Here is a 22,654-nt window from a genome sequence, read left to right as displayed (position 1 = left end):
ATAAACCACCTAAACTGCAACTGAAAGGAACTAGAATAAGAACAAACAAAGCCCAAGATGAATAGAAGAAGGAAAATAATAAAGACCAGAGCAGACACAAATAATGTAGAGACTAAAAAATAAGTAAATAAATACCCCTAATGAACACAGATGCAAAAATCCTCAACAAAATATTGGCAAACCACATACAACAGTCCATTAAAAAGATCATTCACCATGATCAGGTGGGATTTATTCCTGGTATGCAAAGATGGTTCAATTTTTGTAATCAATCATTATACACTGCATCAACAAACTGAAGGTTAAAATCATATGATCATCTTAATATACGCAGGAAAAGCATTTGGGAATTCATAGGATTTGGGATTCATGATAAAAACTCTCAGCAAAATGGGATTAGAGGTAACATACCTCAATATAATAAAGGCCACATATGAAAAACCCACAGCTTACATCATCCTCAATAGGAAAAACTGAGAGTTTTTCCTCTAAGATCAGGAACAAGCCAAGGACATCCACTCTCAACACTTCTTCAACGTAGTACTAGAAGTTCTAGCCACAGCAATTAGACAAGAAAAATAAATAAGAGGCATTTATATTGGTAAAAGAGAAATTAAACTATCACTATTTACAAATGACATGATACTATACATAGATAATTCTAAAGACTCCACGAAAAAACTACTAGAAGTATAAACAACTTCAATAAAGTGGCAGGATACAAAATCAATACTCAGTAATTGGCAGCATTTCTATACACTAACAAAGAAGTAGCAGAAAGAGAAATTAAAAAACAACACCATTTACAATTGCACCAAAAAGAATAAAATACCTAGGAATAAACTTAACCAAACGGGTGAAAGATCTGTATTCTGAAAACTATAAAAGACTGATGAAATAAATTAAATGTGACAAACACATGGAAAGTATTCTGTACTTATGGATTGGAAGAATTAATATTGTCAAAATGTCCATAATACCCAAAGCAATGTACACATTCAATGCAATCCCCTTCAACATCCCAACAATATTCTTAATAAAACTAGAAGAAATAATACTAACATTTGTATGGAACCACAAAAGCCCCCAAATAGTCAAAGCAAGCCTGAGAAAGAACAAAACTGGAGGTATTGCAACTTCAGATTTCAAGTTATACTACAAAGCTGTAGTAATCAAAGAGTACAGTACTGGCATAAAATAGACACATAGATCAACAGAATGAATAGAGAGCTCAGAAATAAAGCCACATTTAAATGGTCAAGTAATCTATGACAAAGGAGGCAATAATATACAATGGGAGAAAAAGAGTCTTTTCAATAAATGGTGCTGGGAAAACTGGACAACTACATGCAAAAGAATGAAACTGGACCACCTTCTAACACCATACACAAAAATAAACTCAAAATGGATTAAAGACCCAAATGTAAGACCTGAAACCATAAAAATCCTAGAAAAGAACACAGGCAGTAATTTCTTTGACATCAGCCATAGCAACACTTCTCTAGATACGTCTCCTAAGGCGAGGGAAACAAAAGCAAAAATAAATTCTGGGTACTACATCAAAATAAAAAGCTTTGGCACAGAAAAGGAAACATCAACAAAACAAAAAAACAACTGACTGAATGGGAGAAGATATTTGGAAATGATACATCCAATAATATCCAAAATATATAAAGAACTTATACACTTCAACACTGAAAACAATTTATTAAAAAATGAGCAGAGAGGGGCGCCTGGGTGGCACAGCGGTTAAGCGTCTGCCTTCGGCTCAGGGCGTGATCCCGGCGTTATGGGATCGAGCCCCACGTCAGGCTCCTCTGCTATGAGCCTGCTTCTTCCTCTCCCCTCTACCCCTGCTTGTGTTCCCTCTCTAGCTGGCTGTCTCTATCTCTGTCGAATAAATAAATAAAATCTTTAAAAAAAAATGAGCAGAGGACTTAGATATTTTTCCAAAGACATGCATATGGCCAATAGACAAATAAAAAGATGCTAAACATCACTCTCATCAGGGAAATGTAAATCAAACCCACACTGAGATATCACCCCATACCTTTTAGAATAACTAAAATCAAGAAGACAAGGAACAAAAAATATTGGCAAGCAAGTGGAGAAAAAGGAACTCTTGTGCACTGTTCATGGGAATATAAACTGGTGCAACCTCTGTGGAAAAGAATATGGAGGCTCCTTAAAAATTTAAAAATAGAAATATCATATTATCTAGTAATCTAGTAATTCCACTATTGGGTATTTATCCAGGGAAAATGAAAACACTAGCTCTAAAATACGTATGCACCCCTATGTTTATTGCAACATTATTTACCATGTCTGCTGAGTGAATGCAATTACTTCGTAATTTCTCCAAAGACAGTGCATTTAATCCACCAAATATTCTGTTTATGTTATAAGGTAGCCTGAGAGCATAAAGGAAAGTTAGGGGTGAGAGGAATTCCAAGAGGAGGCAACAGAGGCACATATCACTCTATAATTTTAACCTGAGAAAACTATGAGTTAAATACCTCTGTACCTACTCTCTACATCTCACCTTTCTCATGGGCTACATGGTGAATATCATCTATAATGCATTTATACTCTTTGGCCTTATGTTCTATCATTCTCTTGCTTCTTGGTATGCTTTAGCCATACTGCTTATTTTTCAGTTCTTCTAAAACACCAAACTGGTTTCTACAGCAGGAACTATGTCTTTCTTATCTCTTGTCTCAGAATTTCCCTTTGCTGGCCCCTTCTTGTCAAACCAGGGTTCAGCTTGAACATTCATTGACATTTCAAGCTAAAGGAGTTTCTTCCCTTCAACCTCCACAGTATATCATTATTTCATAATCTATTACCTTGTTTATCTATATCAATTATATCCATCCATCATCCTATATATCTATCCATCCATCCATCTGTCCATTCATCCACCCTCTACCTATCCCTTTTTCTAATCGTTTCTGTTTCTCTTTTTTTAAAAAAAAATTAATTAATTAATTTATTTGACACACAGAGAGAAAATAAGCAGGCAGAATGGCAGACATAGGAAGAGGGAGAAACGGTATCTCCGCTGGGCAGAGAGCCTGATGTGGGACTCAATCCCAGGACCCTGGGATCATGACCTGAGCTGAAGGAAGACACTTAACTACTGAGCCACCCAGGCGCCTATCTGTTTCTCTTTAATAGAATGAATGTAACACAAGAGTAGGGACTTTACCCATCTTGTTCACTGATATATTATAGTTCCTGGCATGCAAAACATGCTCATTAAATATTGTTTTAAGAAAGAACAACTAGGCTCAAAAATATTAATATCTCTTTCTTAGCCCTCACAATGAGAGTAGTTTTATAGTTTTTTGCTATGAAATTTTAAATCACCAGTAACACTGAAAGGGCCCAAGGGGGAAGTAGAGAGGGGCTGGTAAAAGGATACAAACTTTCAGCTATAAGATGAATAAGGTCTGAGGATCTAGTGTAAAATATGGTGACTACAGTTGATAAGACTATATTAAAAAATAATAATTGAAATTTGCTAAGAGAGGGGGCCTGGGTGGTTCAGTTGGTCGAACATCTGACTCCTGATTTCAGCTACGATCATGATCTCAGGGTCATGAGATCACTGAGCTCTGCAATCTTGTTGGGCTTTGCAATCAGTGAAGAGTCTGCTTGAGATTCTCTCTCCTCTCCCTCTGCCCTCCATCCACTTTCTCTCTCTAAATAAATGAAATCTTACAAAAAAAAAAAAGAAATTTGCTAAGAGAATATAACTAAAATGTTCTTCTCACCAAAAAAACCCCTAAAGATAAATATGTGAGGTGATGGATGTGTTCATTAACTGGCTGATGGGAATTTTTTCACACATATACATATATCAAATCACCACGATGTGCGCTTTAAACAGCTTACAATTTTATTTCTCAGATATACCTTAATAAAGCTGAAATTAAAAGAAAAAGATAAAGCAAGACTGAATCATGAAGAAATAGAAAATCTTGACAGACCAATAATTAAGGAGATCAAAGTAGTAAAAAAAAATCTTTCAACAATGGAAAGGTCAGGACCAGACAGTTTCACTGAGAAATTCTATCAAACATTTAAAGAAGAATTAATGCCAATCTTTCTCAAACTCTTCTCCAAAAAATGAACACAAGGGAATACTCCCAAACTTAGTTTATAAGGCCAGCATTACCCTGATACCAGAGCCAGATAAAGACACTGAAAGAAAAACAAAAATAAAATAAAATAAAATAAAAAAACCTACAGGTCAATATCCTTGATATAGATGGAAAAATTCTCAACAGAATTCTAGCAAACAGAATTCAGTTGTACATTAAAAGCATGTCATACCATGATCAAATGGGATGCTAGCATGTTTAACATACACAAGTCAACAAATGTGATGCACCACATAAACAGAATATAGGATAAAAATATAATCATCTCAATAGATTAAAAAAAAAGTATTTGACAAAATTCAATACCTTCTCATAATAAAAGCTCTCACAAACTTGTGTATAGAAGAAATATACTGCAATATAACAAATGCCATGTATGACAAAACCACAGCTAACATCATATTCAATGGCGAAAAAATGAAAACTTTTCCTCTAAAATCAGGAACATGACATGGGTGCCCATGCCCATTGCTCCTCCTCAACACAGGAAGTTTCAGCCAAGGCAATTAAGCAAGGGTGCCCACTCCCATCACTCCTTCTCAACTGGAACTTCTAACCAGAGCAATTAAGCATGAAAAATAAATAAAAGGCATCCTAATTGGAAGCAAAATTTCAAATTGAATCAACATTAAATTGGCAGTCGTAAGTAGCAGGTAATTTATAAGCCATTTATAATTGACCTTTATGTGTATCAGAACTCTTTTTGCCTTCCCATTTATAATTTAATTAGGTGATTAACAGGGTAAACTTCTGCCTTTCTAACAATACAACAGTTCTGAGGCAAACTGAGAAATATTTTAAAAATCTACCATTTATTGTGTTTTTACCTTTTAAAGACAATGCTATGCAGCAATTACCTGCATCAATATTCACCAACCCTATGTGGAGGGTATCATCATCATCACTTGACAGATGATGTAGTTAAGGCTTAAGGCAGGTAATTTGACCAAATTCACATTATGCAGCAGGGCTGACATTAAAACTGATTTGTCAGATCTCAGAGTTCAACTTCCTCAAATAGCTACTGTGATATTCTGTTGGGGGCTTAAAACACTACTACATAAGTGATTTAAGGAGGGTCACAAATATGTAGGTTAGTACAAATCTTTATTATTTTGTTTGCTCTCTCTTCATATGAGAAATAACATGCAAGCTCTCTCAGAATCTCTCACATCCATTCTTTCTTTTCTTTTTCCACTGCTACCATACTCAAACTAAGTGGTTAACAAGCCCTAAATTACCATTACAACTGCCATCTAATAATTTCCCTATGACTTATCTTTGCTGTGTGTAAGTCATCTTCCACATCATCTTCCTACTACACTCCATTCCTCACTGTTACCAAATCCTTCAACTGTGCCAGGCAATGGGAATATAAAAGTCTTGGAGTAGTTCCCACTATGGTAGGTAATACAGTATGATGTGCTATAGTAGAGACGCACACTCAGTACAATTATGGCATAAAGAAGTGAGTAGCTAGTGATCCACTGGATATACAGATCTGGAGATAGCAAAAACGGTCTCGATATGAAGAAAAAAATCACATAAGCCATGGTAATTCCAAAGAAAATATTCTGTCAGACATAGAATTAGTTTAAAATCTGGAGATAAGGTTTAAGGAGTAAAAACAGGAAGAGGAGTCACTTTAGTATATGAAAAGTAACTACTGAGGATATGAAAGAAAAGGAAAGACAGGAGAGTCCAGAGTCCCGAGAGTCCCAAGGGTTATGAAATCCAAGGAGGAGAGGATGCACAATTGCATCAAATGCTACAGCTGAAGACTGAGGAGTTACTACTGGATTTTTCAGACAGGAGAAGAGTTGAAGAGAAATGATGGAACAATAGACAAGAAAAAAATCACGGAATATATACTAGGTGAAGAGGAGCTTGGTTCATAAGGGAGAAAATAGGAGGAAAAGAGAGAAGAAGAGGAGTACCTATAGATATTTGCGGTTGTGAGGCTGCAAAGTTCATGTCAATGGTCCATTTTCTCTGTGAAGAGGAGTGCAAGGATGTTTGCTAAGAGATAGGTGTAAGGATTGGGCAAGGTTTGGGGAGAACTTCTTGAATAGCTGCCTTGGACTATGGGAAAAGGTCCAGGAAGACCAAAAAGTACTGTAAAACAGTGTTGGAGGTTCAATTAAAGGTAGTGTAATGGGTTCTGGCTTATATGTTTCTTAAGCTTCTCGATGGCAAAGATGAATGACCTGAAGATATTATCAATACTGCCTCGTTTACACATTAATTCAAGCACAATTAGTAACTTAATATTCAGAATACCTTGTTATCAGGAAAAAAATTCCCTGGCTGTCAGAAAAGGGGATTCTGGTTCTGGAAATGGTACTTATTCCATTGTGAATGAACAATTTGCATCTTAGGAAGGGTTATAATATAGTGGAACGAGCACACTTTGAAGTCTGACAGATGTGGAAATAAATCTTACCATCTGTCTGTCTTTCAGTAAATTATCACTACTCCCCACCCATATGACCTTAGGTAAATTACTCATTGTCTCTGAAGCTCAGCTTCTTATTTTAAGATTGTTGAGGGTAAATGAAATAACAAACTCCTATTCATTCCATGAGATGGGTCATCATTTGCTAGCTCTAAGAGACTGACATGAAGTAGGTCTTTGGACCAAATCAAGTATTTGGATTTCAAAGGAGAAAACCAGATCCTGAGCTGGGCTGAACCACCAAGGTACAGCCAACTTGCAAGTCTCTGTCAAGGCAGCCTCTTTACATCTTTATTTCTATTCTGTTTCTATTTCTATTCTTATTTTATTTACTTTTTTTTCACCTTCAAGCCATTCTTAAAGACTCCAGTCCTATTATTATTTTTTATACCCTTTATTATAGGTAGAAAGCCCACTCCAGGATTTTCTCCTAAGTAATCTCAAACTGAGATCACTGTTTCATTTTATGTCTTGTCTTCCCTGTTAAGCTGTAAATTCACAGTGGAGTATAACGGTGTGAAAAAGGGAGTTTCTTCTCTGAATCTGGGACAGTGCTTCTTGCTAGATGATCAAGGTCATAATCATGCTGCTATAATCCCTTTATTCCATGGTGCAATTATCAAAAGAAACAGAAAGTACCTGTGGAAAAAATTTTGAATGATGAGAGTTTTAAAATTAGCTTTAGGGGCGCTTGGGTGGCACAGCGGTTAAGCATCTGCCTTCAGCTCAGGGCGTGATCCTGGCGTTATGGGATCGAGCCCCACATCAGGCTCTTCCACTATGAGCCTGCTTCTTCCTCTGCCACTCTCCCTGCTTGTGTTCCCTCTCTCGCTGGCTGTCTCTGTCTCTGTTGAATAAATAAATAAAATCTTAAAAAAAAAATTAGGTTTAAATACCAAGGAAAGAAATAAAGAACAAGGGATAACCTAGAAAAACCAAAAGGCCAAAAAGATGTTTTGAGGGTTTCAGGCTATGTGTTATTCATCTTTAGCCTAGTGCCTGGTGTGAGTACATGGGAGAAGAAAAGGGAATAACACATTGTAAATACATGCTCTGTGTTAGATCAGTGCAACACATCTTAACATATATTCTTTCATTTATTCCTCCCAATGAGCCATTAGATAGGAAATAATATCGCCTTTTTCACATGAATTTGAAGTTGAGAAATCAAATAATTTTCTTGTATTCTTAGATATTCAGTTGTAGAGCTGGTATTTGAACCCAGGCCTGCAAACTCCAAAGTTCATAAGGTTTCTATGGTATTATTTTGCCTATTCCAAGTATATATTGAACTGAAAACTTAGAAATGGGTCTCTGTTCATATAATCAACCACTGCTCAGCAATGGTGGTGATAGTCCATGAGACAGTGCATGTAATTACAATCCAGTTTATACTTTAAATGGAGGCAGAAGATGTAGGTGAATCCTAAAATCATCACTTGCATTTGTTCTGTTTTTGTTCTGTCTCTCTCACTGAACAAAGAAACATGTCTAGCAGATAAGGGCTGTCTTGCTTTCTGAGATGGAGACAACAATATGGAGCTGCATTTAGCAGAAATCTGGGCTGTGTTTTTTCCTCTAAATACATGGGGATTGAGAAAAGTCCAATATAGATGGGAAAGGGGAGAGATTAAAAAGATAGGGAGATATTAACAATTCTTACTGACAACTTACAAAGAGAAAATGTATCCCATGCCTACATTCATGGCAAAGAACTACTAAGAAATACCTCTTATTGAAAAATATGGTTATTTCTGGCTTTAAAAGTGATGAAAATGAGTATAATTGTTCTACACACCCTTCATATGTAAGCAAGATTAAAACACCCCTTCTTGTTGGTCTTCAGATTACTTTGATTGTATTTCTTCCATTGGGATGCCTGTCCTACTAAAGTATGTGTAAGTCACTATGGCAGCACCACGGAAGGAGTAAGTGATTCTCTATGGGAAGACAGAAGGAGATGTAGGCAAGATGGCACTGTAGAGATGAAATGAGATGAATCCTGAAGGGTAAGAAAAAATTATCCAGAAGATCACAGGCAAGAACAAAGATTTCATTTTATTAGATTTTAAGTTGAAGCATCTAATTTCTTTCCCTCCCTCCCTCCCTCCTTTCCTTCGTTTGTTCCTTCCTTCCTTCTTTCTTCCCTCCCTCCCTTCTTTCCTTCCTTCTTTCTTTCCTTCCTTCCTTCCTCTTCATTTGTTTTTCTCTCTCTCTGTCCATCAATCTATCATCTTTCATTTGCTTAAGCTCTAAGATATCCACCATAGTCAACTAAAGAAAGCTGTGGTGTTAAATGACATGGCTCTAGACCAAGACTCATTGGGTATGTACTCCAGCTCTGACACATACAATTACTAACTTCTGTGTGTTCACTCATTTGAAAAACGTTGTGAGGAATGAATTGTTAACATGTACAAATCATTTAGAATAATACCTAGCATATGCCAAGGTTAGTTATCATTTTGTTTATTTACTTTGAAATATTCGGCCCCATAGTCAGAATAAGTCTTGAATAACTTCAGAATCAATGATAGAACTATACTAATTAAAGAATTTGTTACAGAATAGTTCTATTTTGGTAGGTGCTCAGATTTATATATAGGATTTTCCACCCCTTTGATCTTGGGTAAATGCATAATTTCTTGACTTAATGTGTTGATTATTGCATAGTAAAAGTAATAGATTAATTGAAAAGGGATTCATGGCTTAATTAAAAGTAAATCTACCATCATATTTGCTAGATCTATACAAACTAAGCCATTTAATATAAAGCTAATAGTAAATATGTAAAGTGTACAGTCAGTCCTGGAATCTGCCTTCCAAATTTTATTTTGAATGTCAGAATCTCAAAGGAATGTCTGTCTTATATGACATTAATGCACAGTAGAATAAAGTTCTCCCCTCTGGCCTATTCATTGTGTTGCATGGAGTGAATTTCAGAGTGCTTTCAAGTTAATCTCATCTAAATGATTTCTTGCAGTATGCTGGGTCAGTCCAGCATCCATTCATCCATTCACCCATCTATCCAAACATCCGTGCATGCATGTGTGCATGAAGAAGATATTTAGGCATCTTCTACATGCAATGTAAATTTGTGGGATACTGGAAATGAAACATTAAACAAGATAGACGTAGCATGGCTAATGGTGTTTACAGGATGTCAGAGAAGACCAACAATGACAGAAACAACTACAATAAAGATATTTGATCTCTAGGAAACATAATTTCCTCAGGTGACCCTCTTTTCTGTGTGACTAATAATAACCATTTTCTTTTTAATCAAACTTCTCTTTTAAATAATATTGCATCAAGCACAGAATTATTTGTGATCTTTATGGAACACATATCAGGGCCACATATATACAGTGCTCCCATCGAAGATGTTTCATTTGCAAGAGGGACTGTATGAAATAAAGAGGTAGCATTCTCATGGGAAAAGAAGTGGAAAGAGGAAAGCTCACAGGAACGTGCCGCCGCAGGTTTGTTGGCGTGCTGGATGGAGAGGAGCTGGTGCTGAGGGCATTCTCAATGTCCTGATCAAGTTGGTCCAGTTTCATAATTAGCAGCACCATGGAGTCCAGCCGCGCCCTCTCTCGATCTTCTCTTATTTCCTGAGGAACAGAACATGTTGTTACAGAATCTGAAAAGGCCATTTCTTGGAAAGAATAAAAAGTTCCCTGTTCTTCAATGTGACAAAAAGGACACTGAATAATAGGCAGCCTTCTACTCAAGGGGGAAAGGAAGTTCTATTCTGTATCATCAATGGGCTCTTCATTGGAAAGATACTGACCTACAGCCAAGGAACCATTTTACTCGAATTTTAAATATACATCTTCTGGAAAAAAATACAATGAAGAAGAAGGAAAACATCAGTGAGTACTGATACATATTTATTACTTTTCAGCTCATTATTCTTGGGAAAAGTTATATGTTACTTTTTTCATGGTACAAATCAACTATGACATACTAATAACTGTTTGTGGTTAGACATTTAAGGATCCATATAAGAGAATATTTTTGAAAGAATATTTCTGAGTACAGTAAAAAAATGGGAAAATAATCAAAGAAGTCAGGATTTCAGTTTGTGCAGTGGACAGGTTTTTATGTCTGTTTTTTTTGTTTTTGTTTTTGTTTTTTTTTTGCTTGGGGCCATCTACTTACTGCTGCTTCAGGCTATATCAATATTTCTTTTCAAGCTTCTTTTTCTTTCACACACTTGAAAAAAGCCCCCACAATTGTATATATTTTTGTAAATTATCATGGTTACTTATTCTAAATTCTCTATAATACAGAGATATGTTTATGGAAATACCGTTGCTTACAGGAATACCTAAAGCTTCTCATTAACCCTATAGAGTTATTAGGCCATAACTGCTTACTATTCTTGCATATTAATTAATATTAGGTATCTTCCAGATTCCCTGTGTGTTGTGTAAGGTATCAAGGTTAGGTAGAGTATTGGGTGGGGGAAAAAAGGCCATGGAAAGCACAGTAAGGTTCTTCAGAAGCAAAATCTGTTGAGAGATGCAACAGACTCGGGGCTAGCCTTTTGAGGAAAATCATTTGTCATTCATGTTGCCATCTTCTCATCTGTCTTTGATATTTATCTGGATGAAATCAGCTTTGAAAGGAACACCAGTGGAGACCTTAAAGGGAAAATATATCACAACAGAAGGCTGAGGGGTGTGGGTACAAGGGAACAGGTGATGGTATTGACAGTGGGATGGTAAGATGACTGCCTGAATCAGACCTTTTGTTTTTAGAATTTTTCTTTTAATCTCCTAAATTCTCTAGCCATCATTAGGAGGAATCCCCAAAGAACAGGGAATTATAAGGATAATTTCATGGATTAAATAATTCTATAGGGGTCTCTGTACCCACAAGAACTAGAGAAGATTGTTAATATTACAGAGCATTATTTTCCAAATGTCAAATAATTGGTTTATTAAATTAAATTGTTCAAAGTGTCATTAATTAAGCTAACGATAAGTTATTTGGGTAAGCTGAACTTGTGTTTGGTTTAACAGACCAATGTCAAATTGAAAGAGTCCGACTTCCACAAAGACATCAATTTTGAGAATAAACTAAGATAAATAAGAATTTTTTGTTGTTCAGAATACTGTGCTGTGATTATTAAATTTCCTTTCATCGTCCCTGCTGTCTAAAACATGTCATGAGGCTCTGACACAATTATAGACTCTTATCATCATGAAGTTTTATGCTTTATGCTTAAGAGTGTCCAGGATATTTGCAGAGACTTAAACCTTACTATATATCATATCCCTCAGTGCTACAGAACTTTGTTTTATTCAAAAGAGTCTTATTGAGGCGAGTCGACTGAGAGTCTGGCTCTTGGTTTTGGCTCATGTCAGGATTTCAGAGTCTGTGAGATCAAACTCCGCAGTGGGCTCCACGCTGGGCTTGGAGACTGCTCGGGATTTTTTTTTCTCTCTCTCTCCCTCTGTTCCCCCAGCCCCACCCTGCTTGTGTGTGCACACGCACTCTCTCTAAAAAAGCAAAAAACAAAGAAAAAAAAACCCCAAAAGAGCATTATTTATAGTAAAATCCTGCTTCTATCTTAAAAGGGAGTCCTGGAAATGTTGGAGATTATTCAGTTTAACTCTCTTCTAAATACCTAGAAAATGGAAATTCTTACTAATAGAAGATTCAAAGTCTTCTTAATTACTTCTCCAATGTATTTGCTTGTATAATTTCCTTCTTTTTTAAAGCAAAGTTGTGTTTGGCAAGACAATGTTCTTTGCATCTCTATATCCACATATGTTTTTTGTGTGATTTTCATTTCCCAGTTATAACATCCTCAAGCACAAAAATTATGTTTTTCTCCCTGGCAGATGAGTCAAGTTATACATTACACATGCAATATGTTTTCAGGAATAATAATAATGAAATCAATGGGAGCCAGTGAAATAACATCTCCCAAAGCCTTAGAAAGTATATCTTGATATTTTTCCAGCTACTAAGTTAATGCTGGATAAAGCAGTATGTCATGAGTTGTCCTAGCCCTACCAGCAGTGGTCTCAGAAACAATTTGTCTTTGAATTAACTGGATGCTGAGGTTGTGCTTTAAAAACATTTTCAAATCCATGGGCTGAGCATCAGATTATTTCAAATGCTCTGCCAAAAGGAATAAAACCAAACATCCCTGGTCTACAATATTCCTTTAGAGAAATAAGCCTATTGCTTTCCCCTTCCCTCCTGGATGCTTCCTTATTCATCACCGTTACACTCAGCCTGAAGTGTCAATTACACAGACCAGTATCCTGTGTTGTACATTCGTAAAACTTCACAAACTAGAGTTGACTATAAATCAGATGCTTTGGGTAAATTTTATTGTCTTTGTTTTTAAAGCCCAGATATTAATATTTTACTGTTCTAAACTTTCAAATACCCCTGGCTAAATTCCAGCAAATAGCTCATGCCTGAAAACAGAGCTGCATATTTGCAGGTTTTCGCTAGGTTGACTCCTATAGTGAAGCTTTTATTTCATACTTTCATATTTCATACTTCATCGTCCATGAAGAGAACTTCTTAAAAAATGAAGCTACCTATTACTGATTTTTTCGGTATTTCAATAACTTAACCTGCTCAAATCAAGGCCAAGATGCTAAATTCTCTCCCCTCCCATTTTTCCTTCCTTCTTTCCTGCAGTCATAGCTATTATGGGCAAAGCACCATTAAAGGGACAAGATAGTCATCAGTGAATAAGAGATAAAAAAAAATCCCTGCTTTCTTGAATATTATGGTCAACCATGAGAAGACAGACAACAGAAGTTAACAAATTCATAAGGGAAATGTGAGGGTGAATATAAACAGGAGTGAAATTATATTCTGTTATGAATGTCACTGTAAAGAGGTCATATTTATTCTTTGTAGTGGAGTCACAGGTAGGATGTCAGCAAATAAGTGATCTACTATGTGTTTTAAACTTTTAGAGCTCTTACCACATATCGACAACTAAACATTTTGGAAAGCTCACCCTGCTTTACATCCAGTGATGCCACATGACTAATACACGCTAAATAGTTCAATTTATCCCAAGATTATTTTCTAGTCCTATAGTCTTTTCTCCCCCAGAACTCTAAACTGGATGCACATTACGGTAATTATAAGGAAATAACAAATTTAAGAGCACACTTATCTTGATGAGCAATGAATAATATCAGGAGTTGCTGAATCACTATATGGTACACCTGAAACTAATATAACACTGTGTGTTAACTACAGTGGATTAAAAACAACAACAACAGGGGTGCCTGTGTGGCTCAGTCATTAAGGGTTTGTCTTTGGCTCAGGGCCTGATCTCAGGGTCCAGGGATTGAGCCCCACACTGGGCTCCCTGCTCAGTGGGAAGCCTGCTTTTCCCTTTCCCACTCCCCCTGCTTGTGTTCCCTCTCTCACTGTCTCTCTGTCAAATAAATAAATAAAATCTTTAAAAAAACAACAACAACAAATACTTTCATAACATGGCCATATATATTTTGAGATCAAAGTGAAAGAAGAAGTCACTCTTTGGGGAAGTTGTTTCTTGGAAGTAGGGAGTGGTATATTGGTAAATGTTTAGAAACTAGATTCCACATAGAAAGAAAGCCCTGATCTGTAGCTTGTGTCAATTTTTCTGTGACATAAATACTGCTGTGGCCAATTCCCAGCTACCAATTAGACATTACTGAATGCAGAACTGGAAGAGATGCCCCAAGTTTTCTCTTGTGAGCTTACGTGAGCAGATGATCAATGGTTGTAACTATGGTTTAGTCAATACTGGAAATAAAGCATTTTATTCATTTAATGCATTTACTTTCCTTAACTTTTGCTTTTGTTGCCCAGGTAGAGTTCAGTCTAAATTGTAGACTTAAATTTAATGTTCTTCTGGAGAGTTCTTTTTTCTTAGTAGTCCTCATTTATCTGCCTTCCTTGAACTATCCATTATCTATGTTTGTAAAATACCTTAAAATTCATTATAATATATCTTTATACTTCTATTTTCGACAAGTCAAAACATATTTCTTTGAATAACTTCATTATTTGCTTGGATACTTTGTTCAAAATTTAAGACTTTAGAAATCTAGAACTCTAGGACCATGGCTATTGGTACCATAGTATCCTGACTTTGCAGAAGAAAGTGAATTACAGGGAGTTCTAAGTCCAGATTACTTCTCTATTGACAAACTGAATAGAGCCCATCTCTCCCTACTCCCTGCCCTGGTCTCTTTCCAATATTCCATTTTGCTTTCCTTTCATGGATGCAATTATTAATTAAATGCCATTTACGTATCATTTATTCTCTCCTCAACTCCTACAACTTGGCTCCATTCCTTCCAATATACAGAAACTATGTTTTAGAAGAACACCAATAACCACAATTAAATGCACAAAACTTGTGCATCTAGACTAGTTCTTTTACACTTTAACGGTAATTTACTATGTTTATTGACCATCTCCTGTGTGCTATGCACTGTTCCCTAGGAAGCTACCTATTTCATATTTGTACAGTTCTGTTTAGAAAATGCCGTGGAGTCAAATTCTGCATTCCTCACTTCCCAGTTTCTCCCTCCAGAACTAGACAGCATAAAGTGGTGTCTATTCCATGAAAGAGTCTTTCAAATATTTGAAGAACTATGTTGTGCCCATTTTCTTCCCTTTCTAGGTGAATCATCCTCAGTTCTCTTAACAATTTCTCATATGACATGTTTTCAATCCCTCATTAGTTCTATTTACTCTTCTCTGCATATGACATAATTCTGTCAGTGATCCAATTAATGGTTGGTGCCCAGAATTAAATATATTACTTTACATGTTGTCTGACCAGGGCAGAGTAGGCAAGTATTTCCCCATGTTCTATACAACCTAACACAGCTAAGAATTAAGTGCCTGTTTGGAACATGAATAGGCTACTTAATGGGATTGCCATGATTTGCTTTTTTAATGAGGAAAAGCTATTTGGTTGCTTGTGAGCCGACCTTGAGTCAACGGTGTGATATATGTCTCCTTTCCCCAATATATGCCTGTGTAGCAGTAAGAACAGAAACATCCTGTTGTCTTGACACTGTAACTAACTGTTGTCAAGGTATAGATAATATATATCACTGTTGTGGAAGAAATTTCCAGTTGTATTTCTTTCTTAAACTCATCAGTAGATACTTAAGGATATTTGGAGAAAAACTATTCAATTTGATTTTTTGTCAAAAGCCTAATATGGCTAACCTACATGGTTTTTCATTGGGAAATCTGAAAGGTGCTCCTTATTTATCTCCAGTAGCTATTTAGTCCCTGGGCGGTGAAGTCACTTTGATCACAATGGGATCTGGGGGAGATAAACAGGATTTTTAGGGTGTCATTCTCTCCAGGTCTCTGAGAAGGAATTCTCTGAACATGAAACTCCACTACCCTTCTTTCCTTCTATCTGGGGAAGATAATTCCAACCCTCCTCTTTCCCCAGATGCTCTTTACTGAACAATACAGGACATAGTACACATACACGGAGTGGGGAGAGGTGAGCATTACCAGACATTTTAAAGACTGGGAAAATATGAAGTCTAGAGAAAAGGATGTTGCCCCCAGAGATGCAGGGGTTCTGTTTTTCTAATGCCAAGCATTTGGAAGAAAACCAAAAAAATTCAGTAAAAGACCTGATTGCTTCCCAATAGTGGACATTTGGCTCAGCAAATTTAGCACTGCCTGAATGTTCTGCTTGTCGATGGGTTGTGGCATCACATAGACAGCCATAATAAATTAAAGGCTAGGCCAGGAATAGAACTAAGACTTCCTGATTCATAATCCAAGCTTCTGGCCCCTACACTGTCTTTGATTCTATACGCATGTTACTGGCTATTCTGGGCTGGTAATACTCCTTGTTCACCCATAGTAGAAACGGACCTTTCGCAAAAGACTTGGCCCAACTTCATTCTGAATTATTTGATCTGCAGCCAGCTGGACTAGTATGAAATCTCATATTAGTGTTATACATTTCACTGGACAATAAATTCCTCACTCTAGACTTTCCTTTCTTAAAATAATATCCTACTTAAAGAACCAGAAAGTTATTAATTTTTTTTCCTTCAGAAGCAGTGAAGATTTTCATCTGAATAGCCAGTCAGAAGCTAAAGATAATATAATTATGCTATGTCAGAATTTCTAGGCAAGTTAAACGAGTAAACCTNATAATATCCTACTTAAAGAACCAGAAAGTTATTAATTTTTTTTTCCTTCAGAAGCAGTGAAGATTTTCATCTGAACAGCCAGTCAGAAGCTAAAGATAATATAATTATGCTATGTCAGAATTTCTAGGCAAGTTAAACGAGTAAACCTTAATTTTTATTCTGGTACATTTCAAGATGAAAATTATGTAGATTAGGAGGTAGGTAATAAAACAAACCAGGAACTATCTCCAGGTACAGTCTGTTCAAACACAAAATCTTTTGCACGTTGTCTTTAAATAACAGTAACATGTGCCAATATGATTTTAGTATTAGATGACACAGATGATAATAATATTCTCATTCAAAGTTACTACAAGGCATCTTTTAACCGATATATAAATTGTAGCTTTAAGTGTTTGGGGTCATTTCCTATGTATCTCCTCCCATTTATAAAGCATGGTGAGACCAGTGCTTGATTTTTAAACTCCAATGAGGCTTCAAACAGAGCATTTTTAATCTTGGACTTCTGTAAATTGTTTACACAGTCTCCTGTATAGTTTCAAAGGACATCTATGCAGCTGGTCCTAAGGAGCGTTCAGAAGTGGCAGGTGTGAATCTGGAAGAGAACTGTGTGGGCTGCAATTCCTTTCTATTCCAGGGAAATCTGAGGATGACGTCCTCCACTAGGTTTAAAGGCCCATTTTGGGGAGTGGGATATAATTTCTACTGAAATAATTTGGTAGACATTGTGAAATCAGTCTTTAAGTACTAAACTTGAAGATTGACTTTCAGGGTCACTTAGTACATTTGTAGATAGAAAAGTCAGCCTTTCTGGGTTGATTATTTATTCTGTATCATCATACTGACCTGATATCTGCAAATCCCTGCAGTTTTTTTTTTTTTTTTTATTCTCAGTATCTGTGTCCTTGGGCTCAGATTTTTAAGGAGATGACTTTTCCCGGTTTGAAAACAAGAAAAACATCCATTTAATATAAAAATTCCATCAACTGTTTTCAGGAATATTATGATGGTCTTCGTTAGGTGTGGATAACAAAGAGAGACAAAAGTAAAAATTTCTTCCTCTTCCATAAAAATAGATGACTCAATTTAGAAAAAATGTCTGTATTGACCTGACTTCTGTCAACTTTTCTAATTTTACCTCTCCCACTCTTTCTGATAATGCTGTATTCCTCAAATATCTGTCATATTGAGGGCTACCACTACATAATTCTTAATATTTTTCTTTAATTAGACTCACCTTTTTTTTACAGTTAAAAATAAATTTTTAAATATATTCATGCTATATTATACATGCGGTAATTATATTTTCCTAATGTATATTAAACTATAAAGTTATCAAAATAAATCATTATACTATTTGACGTAATCTCACATAAACTATACTATGTTTTAGGAAATGCTTAGTTAGAAGTTCAGAACTTCTTTTGGTGTCTCGACTATGNTTTTGGTGTCTCCACTATGGCCATGCTCTGTCTCACTGCAACCAGGATTGCTAGGTTTAGCAAAAAAAATATAGGATACCCAGTTCTATTTTAATTTCAGATAAATAAGATTTTCTTAGTATAAGTAAATCCCATGCAATATTTGGGATATACTTATATTAAGACATTTTATGTTGTTTATCTGAAATTCAAATTGAACTGGGCATTCTGAATTTTGTCTGGCAATTCTATTTTGACCCATGTAATCATGCTCCTTTCGTTAATACACTTCTCAATGATTGGGTATATTAGAGGAAACCTTTGATTTTGAGTACAATGTCACTCCAATGGAGAGGTCTTACAAAGGTTGTTTCCTTGAATGAATGACCAGTAATTGCCTCTTCAGTTTAGTTATACAACTTCAAAGAATGGATATTTCCTTTTCTCAGTGTCTTATTTAGTGTTATAATCCTAGGCAAATCTAAGACTTCCCATTTTGATTTTTTTTCAGTAACAAAATAAAATCTGAAAAATGCATGAGGCTAATCTTTTTAGAATTGCAAATTTACTTGAATTGTTAATATTTTGTATAACATTTTCCAGGAATGAGTAAATTCAGATTGAAACTTTTGCTGTTGTATATTTTTTCACTACTATCATGAGCAGTGTGTCTGTGGCTTTGTTGATACAAATGAAGAGTCCTCACATTGAGAAAAGTATGGGAAATATTTATCTAGCTCCATCCTCTCATTTTTTTCTGATGACTTACTTTAGCAAATTTAAGACTTTCCCAAGCTACAAACTTCGGTTAATGGCAGGATTGGAAAATTAAGGTTTCTTGAGTTCATCTTTGCTTCAGGTTACCCAAGTAGCCATTAACAGTATTGGTCCTCCAGGGCACTTTCTTCAACTCTACAGGTGACCTGAGAGGATTTATTTCCCATACAAATTTACATGCATTTCGAGATCTGGGATGAATAAGTGTAGATTAAAAAAACAATTAAGTCACACATGGGTGGCATCTTCTTACTGTTATTAAGCTATAAATTTAGAAGATAAATCATCTTATTGATGATTTGTTCCTTTCTTCCTTCTTCCCTCCCTCCATCCTCCTTTCATTTTCTTTTCTTTCCCTCTTTCCTTCATTCTTTCCTTCCATCTCTCCTTCCGTCTTTTTGTTAATCAGTGGTTCTCAAATATGACTATGCATCAGAACCACCTGAAGAGCTGGTTAAAACACAGACAGCTGCTGATTCAGTGGGTCTTTGATGGGGATGGAGCATTTGCATTTTTTACAAGTTCCCAGGTAATGATGTTGCTGCCGTATGGGGAGCTACACTTTAAGAACCTCTGAACCACATGTTAGAGTACTAGTTCTCAACAGTGGCTGATGATAGGTATACTTGTATAGCTTTGAAAACTTCCACATACTAAGGCTCCACCCACCAAATTTCATAGGTGTAGGGTGGGGCCAAACTAGTGTGTTTTTAAAAAGTTCAACAGAGGGACAAGTGGGTGGCTCAGTTGGTTAAGCGTCTGCCTTGGGCTCAGGTCATGACCCCAGGGTCCCGGGATCAAGTCCTGCATTGGACTCCTTGCTCAGCAGGGAGCTTGCTTCTCCCCCTGCCTGCCGCTCCCCCTGCTCATGTGTTCTCTCTTTCAATCTGAGAAATAAATGAATAAAATCTTTAAAAAAATAAAAACAAAAATTTCAACAGATATAGTCAAAGCATAGCAAGGATTAAGGAACATTAAAACAGATTGTATTTTAACAGGTTTCTGACAAAAAATGACATAATAGGAATAGATTCTTATCCACAGTGCTTCCACAATAAGAAATACATCAATTCCCTATATTAACAGAATAATAAAAAAATACAACCCACAAATGTCAAAAAAGGTATTTAAAACATTCAAGACCTATTTTAAATCACTTGTTAGTGATTTAATAAGCAGAACAATAACAAAACTCTCTCAGGTAGCAAGGATTTAAAAGGCAATTACAGGAAGTTTTGAGAATAAAAAGTAGAAACATTTATATACTATTAAGAAAAAGTAAGAATACTCATTATCGCTCCTTTTATTCAATGTTGTGATTAAGGCTCTGACCAAAGCAACAAAACAATAAACAGTAACAACAACAAGAAGACCAAGAACAACAAACAGAGTTGATTATATTACAAAGGAAGAGAATTTGTACTTTAAAAATCACAGAGAATAATCTGATAATCAACAAAGAAAAACACAGGAACATTCTTATCCACTGTGATTAGCCATTTAAAAAACAGACTAGGGGTGCCTGGGTGGCTTGGGTGGTTAAGCATCTACCATCATCTCAGGTTTTGATCCCAGGGTCCTAGGATCCAGCCCTGTGTCAGGCTCCCTGCTCAGTGGGGAGCCTGCTTCTCCCTCTCCTCTCCACTCGTGCTCTCTCTCACTCTTTGTTATCTCTGTCTCTCTTTCTCAAATAAATAAATAAAATCTTTAAAAAAATAAAATAAAAAACAGAATAGAAAGAAATAAATCACAGTGACAACAAAGACTAAAATATCTAGAAGTAACTAAACAAGAAATAATCAAGATTTTCATGGAGAAAATTTAAAATGTCACCAAAGGATGTAAAAGAAAACTGAACAAATGTAGAGGTACATAATTGTTCTGGATAGGATCATTCCTTCTAACATACTTTAAAGTGAATTTGTTATGTATACTGTTTGTTTCCCCTCTAGAATGTAGCGATCATTGCCTGTTTTGTTCACTGATACAACCCGAATCTAGAGCAGTGGTTGGCACATAATTATCATCTACAATAAATGTTTGTTGAATGAATGAATGAATGAATGAATGAATGAAATGTTGGGTGTCTTGCAATTAATTATTAAATCCAAAGTAGTCCAACCCAAAACTCCCATGGAATTTTTTAAAACGAAACTTGCAAAGCTGATGCCTAAAAAAAAAAATAAGGAAAGAAAGAAATCCCAAAGGAAACAAACAAAAAACTTCTTTAGTACAAGTATCTTTAAGCATATATGAAAATACAGAAAAAATATTATAATAAACTCTGATGCTGAATGTGCCTGTCAGCTTAAAATTTGTCAAGATTTTGCTAACTTTATGTATCCCTCCCTACTTTTTAAAAAACAATATTTTAGGTAAATCCCTGATATTATATCTTACCCACAAACGCTTAAGCATGATAAATTGATTTTAAAATTCTCTTGCAAAAGGAAAGGAGGGAGTATTAATTATAAAAATCTTGAAACAAAACAATTCAAACATTCTTTGACACTGTATAAAAATCTACAAATGAAATTTAAAAAACAAAACAAAGGAAAAAAAACAGACAAAAACCAGACTCTTAACTATAGAGAACAAACTGATGGCTACCAGAGGGGAGGGGGGGAGGGGGGATGAGTGAAATAGGTGAAGGGGATTAAGAGCACACTTATGAGCAGCACTGAGTAATGTATAGCCCTGTTGAATCACTATATTGTACATCTGAAACTAATATTACACTGTATGTTAACTATACTGGAATTAAAATTAAAAACCACAAATGAAAAGACTGATAAAAGTTAAAAGGCAACTGACAGACTGAGAGAAAATATTTGGAGGATACATAATGAAGAATTAAAAAAATTATTTAAAAAAATGGCAAAAGCATTCAGAAAAGCTACGATATAAGATATAAGATCACTAATTATTTAAAACTCTAAACTTCAGTGGTAATCAAAACAATGCAAATTAAATCAATAATCGGAATTAGTTTTCATCCATCAGACTGTTTTTTTTGACCACACTCAAGACTGACAATGTCTTTGGAAATGTAAATTTCTGCCTTTTTTGGAGGGTCGTTTGGCAGTACCTATTAAAATTAAAATAGGACATGTACTTTAACTTGGCATTCTAATTTTAGGTATCTATCATAAAGAATTACTGGTATACACGCAAAAAATTAGTATGCCCAATATTATTCACTGAAACATTTTTTTTTCCTTAGTGGTCAAAGAACTGGAAATAACCTATGTGGCCATCAGTAGAAAATTATTTCATGTAATAAATCATAGTACCATTATTCCTTAGATCATTACCCAGTAGTGACAAATTATGAGGTAGTTCACATGTAATGACATTGCCGCGAGTAACCTAGTCAGCTCTTCAATGTAAGTTGGAAATTGTGGCCCTTTGGAGGGATACAGCCCCGTGCCAGGGTTTACTGCTTGACAAGTAAAACACAGTTGTCCATGAGTTCTCACTTTAGTCTGGTGTCCTTGTGCAGGGAACAACCTGCAAAATTATACTTGGGGCTCTGCTACTCATCAGGAAATCACACCAAGAAGGTTTGTTAAGTGGAGAAAGCAATGTGAAGGACAATATCCCATAGCATGAAACCTTTAGGTACCAAATGAGCACACATATATGCATGCATGT

The 22,654-nt window shown here is 35.7% G+C and overlaps 1 protein-coding gene across 2 annotated transcripts in view; it reads right to left on the bottom strand.

The window, feature by feature from the left end:
* LOC117795039 (rho GTPase-activating protein 7-like) overlaps window positions 1–22,654 on the bottom strand; it is a 124,036-nt gene that overhangs the window by 4,330 nt on the left and 97,052 nt on the right. For both annotated transcript variants that reach the window (XM_034647681.1, XM_034647680.1), the window contains exon 3: window positions 10,086–10,235. In XM_034647681.1, the coding sequence (XP_034503572.1) occupies window positions 10,086–10,235 (150 nt within the window). The remainder of the gene's footprint in view (window positions 1–10,085; window positions 10,236–22,654) is intronic.

The sequence above is a fragment of the Ailuropoda melanoleuca genome, chromosome 18 (genome assembly GCF_002007445.2).
Source record: "Ailuropoda melanoleuca isolate Jingjing chromosome 18, ASM200744v2, whole genome shotgun sequence".
Taxonomy (NCBI): Eukaryota; Metazoa; Chordata; class Mammalia; order Carnivora; family Ursidae; genus Ailuropoda; species Ailuropoda melanoleuca.
The sequence above is the reverse complement of the archived record's forward strand: the minus strand, read 5'-3'. Positions and strand labels throughout refer to the sequence as shown.